At 44.4% G+C, this 13947-nt stretch overlaps 1 protein-coding gene across 17 annotated transcripts in view; it reads right to left on the bottom strand.

Annotated features, from left to right (window-relative positions):
• MEE44 (Nucleotidyltransferase family protein) overlaps positions 1 to 13947 on the bottom strand; it is a 109542-nt gene that overhangs the window by 30898 nt on the left and 64697 nt on the right. For 16 of the 17 annotated variants that reach the window (XR_015187970.1, XR_015187967.1, XR_015187969.1 and 13 more), the window contains exons 6-13: positions 12990 to 13010; positions 12856 to 12918; positions 11446 to 11517; positions 11239 to 11337; positions 11052 to 11165; positions 10850 to 10969; positions 9741 to 9800; positions 9428 to 9468 (exon numbers count right to left, since the gene is read on the bottom strand). Coding sequence is in view for 1 of the 17 variants with exons in the window: in XM_086511463.1 (XP_086367589.1) it covers positions 9428 to 9468; positions 9741 to 9800; positions 10850 to 10969; positions 11052 to 11165; positions 11239 to 11337; positions 11446 to 11517; positions 12856 to 12918; positions 12990 to 13010 (590 nt within the window). In the remaining 16 variants the exon portion in view is untranslated. The remainder of the gene's footprint in view (positions 1 to 9427; positions 9469 to 9740; positions 9801 to 10849; positions 10970 to 11051; positions 11166 to 11238; positions 11338 to 11445; positions 11518 to 12855; positions 12919 to 12989; positions 13011 to 13947) is intronic. The other variant, XR_015187976.1, reaches the window with a different exon arrangement.

Genomic DNA, 13947 nt, shown 5'->3' on the forward strand with positions numbered 1-13947 from the left:
AAAAGGCAGTCACCTCTGTGGATCCCCACGAGAAAGGGAGTCCTTTTTGTATCAAGAATATGCAAAGGGGAAGCAACCTCTGCAAGCTTTCGAATGAACCGTGTGTAGTACGAACATAGTCCAAAGAAGCTTCCAACTTCATGGACATTCTTCAAATCGGGCCAATCACAGATAGTGTCTATCTTGGCCGGATCCATTTGCACTCTTGCTGCTGAGACAGTGTCCCAAAAAAAATGTATCTCTGAAGCAGATGATCTCTGTGTTCTGCCTCATTCTTGGAGAAAACAATGATATCATCAAAGACAGTGCCAACAAATAGCCTGTACTCTCGAAAAATCATGTCCATCATCCGATTAAATATCGCAGGAGCATTGGTTAAGCCAAAAGGCATCACCAAGAACTCAAATAACCCAAAAAGTAGTCCGAAAGGCTATCTTGTAGACGTCTCACAGCGCGATTCGGATCTGATGATATCCACTCTTCAGATCAATCCTGCTAAAGCACGAGGATCCCTGTGACCTGTCGAGTATATCATCGATCCTAGGAATCGGAAATCTGTTCTTGATGGTGATTTTGTTGAGAGCTCTATAATCGATGCACATTCTCCAAGATCCGTCTTTCCTCAAATTCAACAGTGGAGAGCAATACGGTGAAATACTATGCTGGACAAGACCCTTTTCCAAGAGGTCTTTCACTGGGTTCATAATCTTTTCATTCTGTAGTCGGCTCATACAGTAAGGTGGCCGGTTCGGTGGCGCGCTTCCAAGTATCAGGTCAATGGTCTGATCTTCAGGCCCTCTCAAAAGAAATCGGCATGAGTGTGGCGAAAAATCTTCGCGTTCTTTTGATCAGGTCAAAACATATTCAACCTTTATCCATCGTTTAGTTCTCTCCCAGAATAATGAGTAAAGAAACTGAAGTTCATCAAGTACAATCTCTGAGCCCTTCATTTATCAAAGTCGCTTTCTCGGCCCGGTGGACAACCACAGCATAGTTCTTGTGGTACCAAGGGATCCTGAGTAGAACGTCACTCGCGTGCCCTGAATACCCCTGTCATTGCAAACGAAGTTTGCCAATGCTCAGTGTAATGGCAACATCCCATCCGTGTGCCAGTCGAACTACCTGCGCTTGTGGCATCAGTCTGTCGGACGTAATTCCAAATCGAGCCGCCAATTCCCAGTGAAAAGAAGTTGGCCTTGGCTCCTTCAAAAGAGCTTCCTGATCCTTCACTTTGCCCAAAAAGCGGCAAAGTTTGTACTTTCATTCATTAGATTCGGTGCAGGTCCCACGCCATGTGGTACCAGTTTTGCTTTTCTATCTGCCTTTTCTGCCACGTTCCTCAGCTACTCTCGAACTCTCAGGCCTGTCGTCGTCTTTATCATTCTATTCTTTCTGTGCCTTTTTAGGGCACTTCGCGGAGATATGTCCATGTTCCCCGCATCCAAATCACTTCCCCTCTCTGATGAAGCGAGCTCTCTCCTTAGGAGTAAGCTTGGGTCGTGCATCCTTTTTCTCTAGGTTGCTCTTTTTCTTTCTACTTTCATTCCCAGAAGTCTGTTCGGCACGTTGTGTCATGGTCTCATCTGTGGGGTAGGTCAGACTGCCAGAGTGAATGGCAAAGCCCCGCTTCGCATGACTCATCAACTCCTGAATAGAAGCTCACTTCTGTTCCAAACAGTGATCTCGGATCTTTGTAGGTAGACCCAAGGTAAACCGCTCAATTTGTTCTCTGAACGAGATCTTCTTGAATGAAGAGGCGGGTAGAAAAGAGCTCCAGAATCTTTCACAGTAAGCATTGATTGCATCTTTCTTGGTCATCCGAAGATGGTTCCAAGCAGCTCGTATATCTCGTTCATATTCTTGCGTCAACCAAGAAGAAATAAAAAGCTTCTTAAATTTCAGTCATTTAACTAGCACAGTCTTGTTTAAAAGAAGCGTGGACCACCAAGTACGAGCATTCCCCTTAAAGTAAGAGGCAGCTCTCCGAATCTTGGAGTGCTCTGAATAGCGTCCTCCCCAAAAGCGATGTCAAACTGCTGTATAAAAGGCAAAGCCTTCGAAGCATCTGAGTATCCTGAAAAAGTATCAAACTTGATTGAGTGGCCACCTTCCTTAAACTCTCAGACTTTCTTGCTTTTATCTTCGAGAAAGACATACTGGTTGGCTTTGTAAAAATTCTTCTTGTTCGCATAAAAGTTTCCGTCATCCGAATCTGAGTTGTCTGTAGACGAGTCCTTAGTAGAACTGTCAGTCTCTGGGCGAGATTTAGCCTTCTTTGCCTTTTTCTTGCCCTTTCCGAAGCTTTGTTTCTTGCTTCGCTTTTTACCTTTTCTGTCTTCTTCGCTCGAATCTCAAGAGCTAGAAGAACTGTCAGAAGAAGAAGAAGAAGAAGAACTGGGTACTCCTTCAATTCGAACACACTTCTTCCGTTTCTTTGCCTTGTCAAAAGTCGACTGACTACCCAAATATCCCGGGAAGTCAGTGCTTTTCTTCTGCTTTTTGCCGTGCTTTTTGGCTTTCTTTTGCACGTCAAAAAGCTGAGCAATCCGTGCATCAACCACCTCTTGTAATTCCTTCTCTGAGTACTGTTTGTGATCAGAAGGTTTCTTGAGAGCGGGTTTCAAGGGTGGTGTAGTGGTTTTCTGCCACTGTGCATGCACTTCCTGAAAAGAAGTCTCGCTCATATGTGTTGCCAATTTCGGATCCTTCGCAAAACTGAGCATCATCTTTGTTGCATCACCGATCAATTGACGACGCTTCATCTCTCTTTGCTCCGCCTGAGTAGGCCGAGGCGGGCCATACTCTCTGCCAGAATCTTCGTTGTGATTGGTGCCCGCATCTCCAGATGCAGAGGGAATCGATTGATCCTTGCGTGAAGCCATAGGTGCCGCGGAAAAAAAATTGGGGATCGGATTTCCCGTAGAAGAGAAATCGGACGTGCTCTGATACCAATGTAGCAGACTTGGACACTCCAAGTCAAGAATCAATCGCACCAGCACCAAATAACCACTTCAAAACAATTCACAGATCACAATAGATTTACACTCGCCCGGCGGAGTTCCGTGCCTAGAGATAATGGCCCCAAAGACTGGCGCCCCTTTCGGTATTTCTTTATGTATTAAAATCAATGTTAAGAATACAAAGAGCGGTTAGGGTTTCACTCTCAGACTCTACGTCCAGATGCTCTAAGAAGTGAGGCCCTCACCACATATTTAAATGTTACAAGGGATGCCCAAAAGCAGAGCCCCAAAAGCTTGAAAGCAAAAGCAAATTCTCTCTCTCTCTCAATGAGAGTAAAAATAAAGCATATTCTCTCTTTATCTCTCTGCCAATTTCCTTCCAAAGCCAAAAAGCAAGGATTTGCGTCGCTCAAAAACAAACCAAAAGATTTTATTTTTTTTCCTCCCACCTCCGCGATTTCCGGAAATTAGGGTTTCTGGCAGAAATTAGGGTTTGCAGGAATTTTAGGGTTTCTGGCAGAAATTAGGGTTTCTGCTGTCGGCAGCCACGTCATCACTTTGTGACTCTCTCTCTCTCTCTCTCTCTCTCTCTCTCTCTCTCTCTCTCTCTCTCTCTCTCATATAACATTTCATTTCACGCCATCTCTCTCTCTCTTTACCATGCTTTCGTTTAGGGTTTGCTGCTGTATTTTAGGGTTCGCGACCTGTTTTTAGGGCTCGCGACCTGTATTTGAGGGTTCGCGACCCTTTTTTTTTTTTTTGGGTGGGGTTGTTGGACAGATCTGCGTTTTAGGGTTTGCTGCATTTTCTGCACTTTAGAAACATCAATCCTCTCTTCTCTCTCTCTCTCTCTCTCTCTCTCTCTCTCTCTCTCTCTCATGTCATCCCCAACCTCACCTATGGCAACAAGCAAACTCAAATATATGCTTCACTCCAAACAAATTTCCATCATTGAATTGGAAATGAAAGCATGGAGAAAAGAGATGGAAGATTGGAGGAACGCGAAGACCGTTTTCCTCCAAGAAAATGAAGAAAAGGAGAAGAGGTGGAAGGACGAGAAGGATCATCTTCTCAACAAGATCGCCACGTTGGAGAATAGCATTTTGGACCTCCACAAAGAAGAGTTGGAAACACGGTCAAAAAATGGGCTTGAAGAGGGGGAATTTCAGCCCTCTTTGAGGGAAGAAATTGACAACATCAATGAGGAGAAGAAGTCATGGGCCGCGGTCATATCCGAAACGCAAAAGAAAGTAGAGGAGGCCGAAAAATGGATTGAGGTTGCCAAGAAAGGGAAAGGTAAGGAAGCTCCTTGTACACCCACTCTTATCAACATGACCCTCGAAGAGGAACAAAGGAGGAGGATGCGGGCTCTACATGTGAGGGTAACCGGCCTCAAGGACATAAACAATGTGGAAAAAGAGGTCACAAGCCTCACATCAATGATGGGGGTGGAGAAGCCTTCACACACAAAGACATGGAGAGTGGGCAAGAAGAGTGAGGGCCCCGGAGAATCTTCAAAGAAAAGAGCTCTCATACTACGCTTCCCTTCATTGGAAGAGAAGAAGGAATTCTTGAGGAAGAGACCTACTCTTAAGAAGACAGGTATTTTCTTAGGCGATGACCTCACTCTCTCACAACTTGCGCATATGAGAGAAGTAATGCCCGAGATTCAAGCGGCAAGGGAGAAGGGGAAGATGGCCTTTTACAGAGATGGTCGGGTGGTGATTGTAGAGCGGCGCTCTACATGACGGTGCGAAACCTATGGGACCACATTGAGGATGGCGACTTGGAATTGTAATGGGTCTATGAGGTTGGATGTTGGTGCCTTTGAGGACAGTTTCAGAGACAAGGACATTGTTTTCTTTTCAGAGACTCACCAGTCCCCTGGCCAACTGTTGCCACATGTGGTGGGATACAAATGGGAGACAGTCCACAGAACAGTCACGAGATCTGAGCATGGGAGTAGAGGTTCAGGAGGAGTAGCGGTGTTGTTTAGGGAGGAGCTACAGCCACTACTACATATTGTACGGAGAGATGATCAGGCTAGATACATGTGGGTGAGGCTGAGAGCTGGCACAGGTCGATTTCTATATATTGCTATATGTTACTTCCCCCCCAGTACGTCAGTATATGCTGTATCCAGAGGGCAGTCGCCTTTCTCAATTCTAGATGATGATATATGGGAGTTTTCTAGGGATGGTGATATCATCCTCCTAGGAGACTTCAATGCTCGAACGGGCAACTGTCAGACAGTCTTCTACGACACTTCAGATGAGATGCTTAGAGAGTTGGATGTGGGTGAGCTGGGGTTTGACAGATGCTCACATGACAGAGAGCAGACTGAGTATGGGAGATACCTCACGGAGATGACGACTACACATGGGCTAGCCATACTTAATGGCTTACAGCGGTTTCCTGGAGCAGCAGGCTTCACATGCTTTCCACACAGACATGGGGCCAGTACAGTGGACTATGTTATGACACAGCCGAGCTTTATTCCTTGTATTCAGGATTTCACAGTGGGAGCCAGACCAGTGGGCGTAGCAGTGGATCATGCTCTCTTGACACTGTCCGTATCTTTTCAGTTTAGTACAGCCCAGAAATCAGGAGGCAGGTCACACACCCGTTATACATTTACACCAGAGACTGACTCGGTTTATACAGAGGCGATCTAGGATCGTCTATGCACAGTTGCTCCAGGCCTCTCAGTAGAGGAGTGCACTACTTTAATGACTGAGACACTACATGATGCAGCATCAGAGGCATACCCACACACTCAACCGGATCGGAGGCGACATTCTGGGAGCATGCCCCAGAATAGTTGGTATGATGAGGAGTGCAGAGAGATGAGAGCCCAGCTTCAGAGGGATCTTCATTTAGGAGTCATCACCTACAGACAGTCGCGGATTGCTTTCCGGCGCCTTGTGCGAAAGAAGAAACGAGCTTACCTGGCCTAGATGGAGCGAGACTTGTATCAGTTGTTCTTGAGTAGAGACTCAGGCGAGGCATGGCGACTCTTCCATGAGCACTCCCCTCCCCCAGTGATTACTTCTCCTGATGTGTGGGGCCAGTATGCGACATCGTTATATACGGTTCCTGGGCAGGATCCCCTTCCAGATCCTACAGAGCCATGTCCACCTACGAGCACCTTCTTTACCACTGAGATGGTAAAGAGAGCCATTGACAGGATGAGGACCAGGAGGGCTTACGATCATGACGGTCTAGTAGCGGAGCACTTTATACATGCTAGGGATATGCTGATGGAGGTTCTTACAGTGTTGTTCAATCGTACCATGTGTGAGGGATTACCTGAGACTTGGAGGTTGTCTACTATTGTGCCTATATTCAAGGCAGGTGATCCTACAGAGCCTGGAAATTACCGCACTATTATGGTTGGACACACACTGGCACGATTGTATGCATCCATTATTGAGCAGCAGTTGAGTAACTGGGCAGAGGGTGAGGGTGTACGGGCAAAGGGACAGGCAGGTTTCAGGAGGGGTTTCTCCACTCTTGACCATATTCTGACACTCAGAGCTATCATTGAGGAGGGCAGGTCACATGGGAGACGGATTTATTGTAGCTTTGTGGATTTCCGCAAAGCATTTGACATGGTACCGAGAGCTCGACTGATGCGCAGACTGCAGGAGATGGGGGTGCCCACAGTGTTGATTTGGGGGATTATGGCTTTATACAGATCAGTGATGGGACATGTACGCACCCCAGAGGGGATATCTGACTTAGTTCACTCCACTATCGGGGTGAAACAGGGTTGCCCATTGTCTCCTACTCTATTTGGTATGTATGTTGATGAGGTGTCTGATTACATTGACAGAGAGGGTGATAGAGGTGTCCAGCTGGCAGGGACGTGGATCCCATTGTTGTTATATGCTGATGATATTGTCTTGATCTCTGACTCACCAGAGGGTATGCAGCGACAGTTGGATGCATTACACAGTTTTGCAGAGGATAGTGGATTGTCTGTAAACCTTGGTAAAACCAAGGTCATGGTGTTTAACACCACACCGCAGTGGATCAGGAGATCGGCACCGACCTTCACGTATGGTCAAGAGATTGTGGAGTATACAGATGCATACACTTACCTTGGGATAGTCTTCACTGGGCCGAGGTTTTCTTTGGGGAGAGCAGCAGAGACTAGACTGACCAGAGCTTATGCGGCCTTGGGAGGCTTGGAGAGGATGTGTTCGCAGGTTCAGTTCCAGGAACCTCGGACAAAGTTATGGCTCTTTGATACTTTAGTAGCCTCAGCTATGATGTATGGGGTACAGGTATGGGGACCTTCTGTAGGCCAGGATGGTTGGAGACGTATGGAGAGGCCCTTGGTATCTATGATCTCCCGATTGATTAGAGCCAAGGCCTCCGTACCTCACGCGATCATTCGAGCAGAGCTAGCTGCCCCCCCCATGGAGATTGAGGCGCTTACCAGATCAGTGTCCTTTGTGCACAGCCTATGGGATACTACTAGAGACAGATATGCTAGACTGGCCCTTGAGTCTTCCAGACAGTTAGCTCTACAGGGGGACACTTCATGCTGGTATGCACAGATGACTTCATGGTTTCAGACGCATGGCTTCACCATGGACAGGTTGCCCCCTTTCCAGTATTCTCTTCAGGCACCCTCGCTGTCTCTTACACGGGTGGAGATCACTAGACTCATTCGTCAGGACCTGATCCAGCTCGACACCAGGAGGACATGGATAGAGCCGCCTCAGGAGTTGAGCACGAAGATGGCTTTCTATAGAGAGCATCTTCTCCACCTCACAGGAGATGGGTTTGTGATTCGACCCAGCTACATGGACACACATATGTCTCATGGTTTGCGTTGTGCCATTGGTCAGATACGCACATCCTCACATCAGCTCGAGATTGAGACTGGTAGATTCAGAGGGATACCAACAGACAGCAGGATATGCCGATTATGCCAGAGAGAGCCGGAGACAGAGTTGCACTACATATGTCATTGCACAGTGTTCTATGAGATACGGGGGCGTTTCCACTGCCTATTCAGAGAGGGTTTTGGTCCTCTATCTAGGGTCATGAGTTATGAGGATCAGAGATGTCTTGGACTATATCTACTTGAGTTACACAGGTGTAGAGACACTTTACTGGGGAGAGCTAGAAATGAAATGAAATGAAATGTTATATTAACGTCTTCAAAAGGCCAAAATGACCTATGAGACCAATCAGTTACAAAATAGTGAATCTAGGCAGTCCCAGAGACACATTACAGATTTCTTTTCACTAGATATGGGACAGCCAGAGGAGCAGCCACCACTGCAGAGCTCGTCCCACACTCATTCGATCACTACTGGCACTCTCATCGACCGAGCATTGGAGCTACAGAGATACAGACGACCGCGAATGAGGAGAGGAGCTACACAGCATCGACGGAGACTACAACAGAAGATTCGAGCCATACTCTCTCGACATCTAGAGTGCAGATGAGGATGGATCCTCACCATTTCTTCCATCTTTGTTTCACACACTGTTACATCCAGTTTACCGGGTACCTATTGTATCAGCTGCTACACCCACGTAGTTTTAGATTGTAGTAGTAGTAGTAGTATTTTGTTCCACTTCTAGTTCTTTTCTAGTTCTTTTGTACCCAGACATGGTATTAGATTCACTATTTTGTAACTGATTGGTCTCATAGGTCATTTTGGCCTTTTGAAGACGTTAATATAACATTTCATTTCATTTCTCTCTCTCTCTCTCTCTCTCTCTCTCTCTCTCTCTCTCTCTCTCTCTCTCTCTCTCTCTCTCTCTCTCTCTCTCTCTCTATCTCTCTCTCTCTCTCTCTCTCTCTCTCTCTCTCTCTCTCTCTCCGTCACACACTTTATGGTGCTACACAGCTCTGAGCTGCTTAGAATAATGACAGTAGCCATTTAGTCTTTATTTTATTTCATTTCTTTTTTTTTTGTGCCCTGACATTGTATCACATTCATCAGGATTGTACCAGTTTGGTCTCATAGGTCGTTTTGGCCTTTTGAAGACGTTTAATATAAGATTTCAATTTCATTTTCTCTCTCCCCCCTCCCATGGGCCTTCTTTCGTCACTCAATCTACATAGAGCTTGATCCCTCTAATATTCTACCGTGTACCTATTAAGATAACTCAAACAATCCTCTGCAAGAAGTAATTGTCAGGTCAAATAAAAAAGGCATTTGGCAACAGCCATCCAAGCAACTCTCATAACATCTCAAACTTTAAGAGGGATACAAGGCCATACTATCTAGCATGCATAGCGCAACCGAACAGGCCCTGACTTTCAAGAAAAAGTGGTCATAAAACTGTATCAAACATGATAAGTGGAAGAAATTTTTACTTTTAGTATCCATAGAGCATGCAACCAATAATGATGAGAAAACCAGTTAGCAGGAGAAATAAAATTCTTACAGAGATTATGAAACCTCAACCTACGATGTTGAGATACAATAACAACATACCCAAAAAAGTGCAGAAAGTCCATTAACAAGCGTCCAAGATTCTGCACCAATAACAAAGGTCAGCTTATAATTTTGCCTAGATCACGCAAGCACAGGGTAAATATCTATCACTCTTGTGCAATTGGATCATAAAGCTTGCTCTAACACTATATGACCAGGGCAACCTTTCATATGCAGCACAATAATTCTTCCCTGCTTGAGGCCTACTTGATGGGTAGGAACTGACAAGATTTTCTTTCATGCCCAAGATGGCCACACTGCAAAACAACTTGATAAGATACCTGAACACAAACAATAGACCTTGCAGACTCACCTGTTGAAAAGGACAACCTAAATGATGCTGATGTTGTAAGAACCTTGTAATGAGAATTACCTGTATGGCACATAAAGAACAGGACGACAGTAAGCAATGGATGTTCGTTTTACTCTATGAGTCTTAGTCAGCAGGAAACAATTGTGGATTAATGACATCACAAATTAATTCTGATATTCAAAAATCATTCAGTGGAAAAAACTGATAAGCATATGTGACAAATTAAGACTGTTTTACTCATAAAGGAACACCCTTAAATGACACTGCATTCATCAAGATAGATTACTGTACCATACGAGGTATGAATCAGCCGCTCTCTGATCAATAAACTAAGCATAGCATTCGAGCTAAAGTTCTTCAGAGAAAACTCTTGGAACTGATTTAATTGGCCTCCAGCCTCGCTCCTACTACCCATATATATCCTTCAAACCAGAGAACTGTGCATATTCTCCTTCATGATATCCTAAATTCTACTACATTTGGAAAGACTGATGAGTACATGTATGCTTTCTAATTGTTGTTCTCCTCTACAAGTTCATTCTCTAGCAGATGCTGGGACTTTCCGAATGCAAGGATAGCACATGGGTATGAAGTGAAAAAGGATATTACACAAGTACAGGAGAGAAATTGACTGTTTTGCATCTTTCTGTTGCAACGTGATTTCGTGTGAGGCAAGTGGTTTCAACCTGATTTCGGCTTGCCTTGATCATCTCTCACAGCAAACACACAAAATTGTACCACAATGCAGTGCAGGGCAGCAATTAGTTGTTCTGCATTGGATTTTTGCAAAGTAACTATACATGACAGGCAAGTATATCATCTAACTAAATTTACTAGCTTCACAGAAACATCCACATGATTATCAAAACCATCAGGCAAACTGCAGTCAGCATACCCCAGTCTGCTCCCCCTCATACAAAAGAAGTGAGCTCATTTTTATTATTGTTGTCAAAACACTCACAATAAAGATTCTTACAGTGCCAATGCGTATGCTCATCCATAATATCAGCATATGTCATGAATCTATTTTTGCCGGAAATCTCTTCTCCTAAAGAAGATAACACCCACTAATCCTCACATGATGGAAGCACAAGTAAATAGGACATTACCAAGCAATAAGAACTCAATCCACCAGTGTAAGGATGGTCCAAACTACGATCAGTTAGAAACTGCTTCAAGACAAGAGCTAATGGAGTAATGGCCGGAAACTGTGCTGTCAGCTCCCGCACCTGCCATGAAAATTTCAACAATAATGTTCTTCTGCAGTCAACAATCTGGGAGAAAAAGGGGGGAAATTAACAAGATAATTACTAGCTCAGCTGTTCGAAGTCCTGTATGTGATGGAGCTTCAAAACTGATATCTAGCCGCACAAACTCCCGGTCTACGCTACCACCCCATGGTCCATTTCCTTCTTCAAAAGAGCCCTGTCAAATGTTTGGCAACGCTTCTTGATCAACTCCACCCTAACAGCCAAGATGACTCAACTTAGCACCTTACCTTTCCGCCATCTGCATGTGCTTCTTCCAGAGAGTTGCCACTATCTGAAGCACTGTATGAGTGAGGACTAACATGAGCCACTAGCATGATGATTGGAATCTGCAGATTTCATATAGTTGTTAAAAAACAATCAGCAGGAAGAAGACAGTGCATGTGCATACAGCTCTAACTTTGCTCTGAAGAAACAATAACATTCTGTATACTCACTGTTGTGTTTTCAATTGTTTTCAAAGTGTCACTTTTGACCCAATCCTGATCTGCAAGGTAACGGGCTGCATGCTGGAAAATAAACCAAAGGGAAAATGTATCAGCTCAACAAGCCTTAGATAGCAAAAATAAAATTATGCAAGGTACAGCATGCCATAAAATCCAGCTTGAATTTTGACAGCGGAGAACTACTATAAATGACAACTCCAGTTCCATAGTTATATGGAGAGGCCATACTAAAGCAACACAAAAAGCAATAAAGCCTTTATGCTAGGAGATACTGGGAGAAATAGAGCAAGACCGTCCATGCATGGCTATGAGGAGCTGAACACTTCACCAACAAGCCCAAGAGAATGGATAGAAATATTTGTGAGCCAAAAAGCAAACACCAGTTCCTTGCGGTGAGACCATAGATCAGTTCTTTTACATGAATCATGCTCAAAGTCGATTATCAGTGGATACCACTGACAAATGCCATAAGAGGTATCCCAAAATCAAAAGCCTCTGTTTCTTGTTTCCTTTTTGATTTGTGTGTGTGTGGGGTGGGGTTTTCTTTTTTGGAGCCGCGGGGGGGGGGGGGGGATGTGGGGCGGGCGTACAAAGATTGATCTCTATTTGAGAGTACAGAATGTCTCTGTAGCTGGCAAGGCCCAAAAAGCCTAGGGGCAAGTGACTGTACATGAGCAAAAGACCCCACACCATAGCGGCTGGTAAAAGGTGTGTCATCAAAAATCAGCAAGGTAGATGTAAGCCCAAAGTGAATAACAGTTGGGCCAGGGGAAGAAGTTGGAAGTCTAACCCCATAGGAATGAAGGCTGCCCGACTGGCACTCTGCCATGGCTTGAGAGGAGTGCTGCCATATACTGCACAATAGTGAATGAGCTCAAACCAGATCACCACAAGGCTCTGCTTCCAAAAACATGAGAGCAATGTGTCTTCCAAATACATCAGGAAGCTGTGCTAACTATCATGCGAAGTGTGATCCTGATCATGGGCTGTAAAATCGGGCGCCAAAAATTGCAAGCTTCTCTCAATAAGATTGGCATCCACAAAATACATACGATTACCCTGATGTAGGACCAAGATACCAGACATTAAAGAAAAAGTAAGTTCAGACTCGCTAGCACATAACCACAACACTTTGCCGAAAGAAAGAAAGAAAGATATACTACTGTCTCTTAAAAGGAAAAAGAGCCCATGAGACCAGAACAAGGTACAATTGATGATGATATCTTTCATCATAAAGTGCCATAAAATAAAGAGGAAAAAGGATCTCTGCCAACACAACCTAGTAGTTGTCAAAGTCGATAAACATCAAGCATGAAAATAGTTTCCCTAAAGATGCTCTACACTACACACTGAAAAGAAAAACACAGCAACAAAATTCAAAGTAACTATAAAAAGTAGTACCTGCAGGCAAGTTTCTTTAATTCCATTTCGACCTTCTAAAATACCAGCCTCCTTGATAGGTTCCTGTGATACTCCAGATTGTTAAATCAGTAAAAGTACAATCTTCACTGTATATGTACATCTTAACAGCTAACCTTTGTCATCTCAATGCACCCCTGAAAAAAAAACTCACCCCTCAGAGTTGGTTTGGATACAGAATTCATTTATAGTTTAAAGCACAGCCTTGTGACACAATGTATGAACCCCCGTGACATTAATATGCAGGCATTTACTGCAGAGAAGATTTAACCCTTTTTTTTATCATTTTTACCAAGCCCTTCCTTTCTCTTTCTTGCTAGATGTTGACAAAATGACAGAGCATTGCCCATAGTACATACTGTGCTTCGCCCAAGACTCGATCGTTTATCTAGGCCCCTATTCCCCAACCTTTTCTACAACCATTTTCCATTCCCGTTTCCTTTTGGTTGCGCTTTTCTTTCTTTAGTTTTAATTTTGGTATTTTTGCACTCATAAACTGCCTGGGCACTTCTATCTGCCTAGCTCATCTAAGCCCACGTCTACGTTTTTCGATCTGCATCCTCTATGGGCCAGGATTGCATATTCTCTCAGTTGCAGGCTGAGAGCTGACGCATTCAGCAGTGTTAAGTGTGTTGCTCTCGCATAGCACTTACACCAACCATATGGTTAAGTACACTGTTTTCTAAAATGTTTCGTGCAAGCTGCTGCTACTCAGATTTCAATAGCCAACGTACGATTTCTCAGATCTCTTCGCACGTTGGGATAAGGCTCCGAAGTAGAGGGGTTGCACCAAAAAAAAAGGAAGGATGTCCCAAGGCTCTCGACGCCTTGGAAAGAGAGCCAAACGGGATAACGTTTTTGTGAAGACATGCAAGAGTATATAAGGAGGGAGATGGGCATAGTATGCAACAAGAGCTCAAAGGAATGGACCAAGAGACACTATGCTCAAACAAGAGATATGTAAGGAATGTTGAGGGATAAAATGTATGCTGAGCTGAAAAAAGAGATGCAAGCCCAAGTGCATACTGAATTGATCGGAGATTGCTAGGACCCCATTTATGCCGAGATGAATAA

This window comes from Adiantum capillus-veneris, chromosome 4, assembly GCF_014529385.1.
Source record: "Adiantum capillus-veneris isolate H3 chromosome 4, ASM1452938v2, whole genome shotgun sequence".
NCBI classification, from domain to species: domain Eukaryota; kingdom Viridiplantae; phylum Streptophyta; class Polypodiopsida; order Polypodiales; family Pteridaceae; genus Adiantum; species Adiantum capillus-veneris.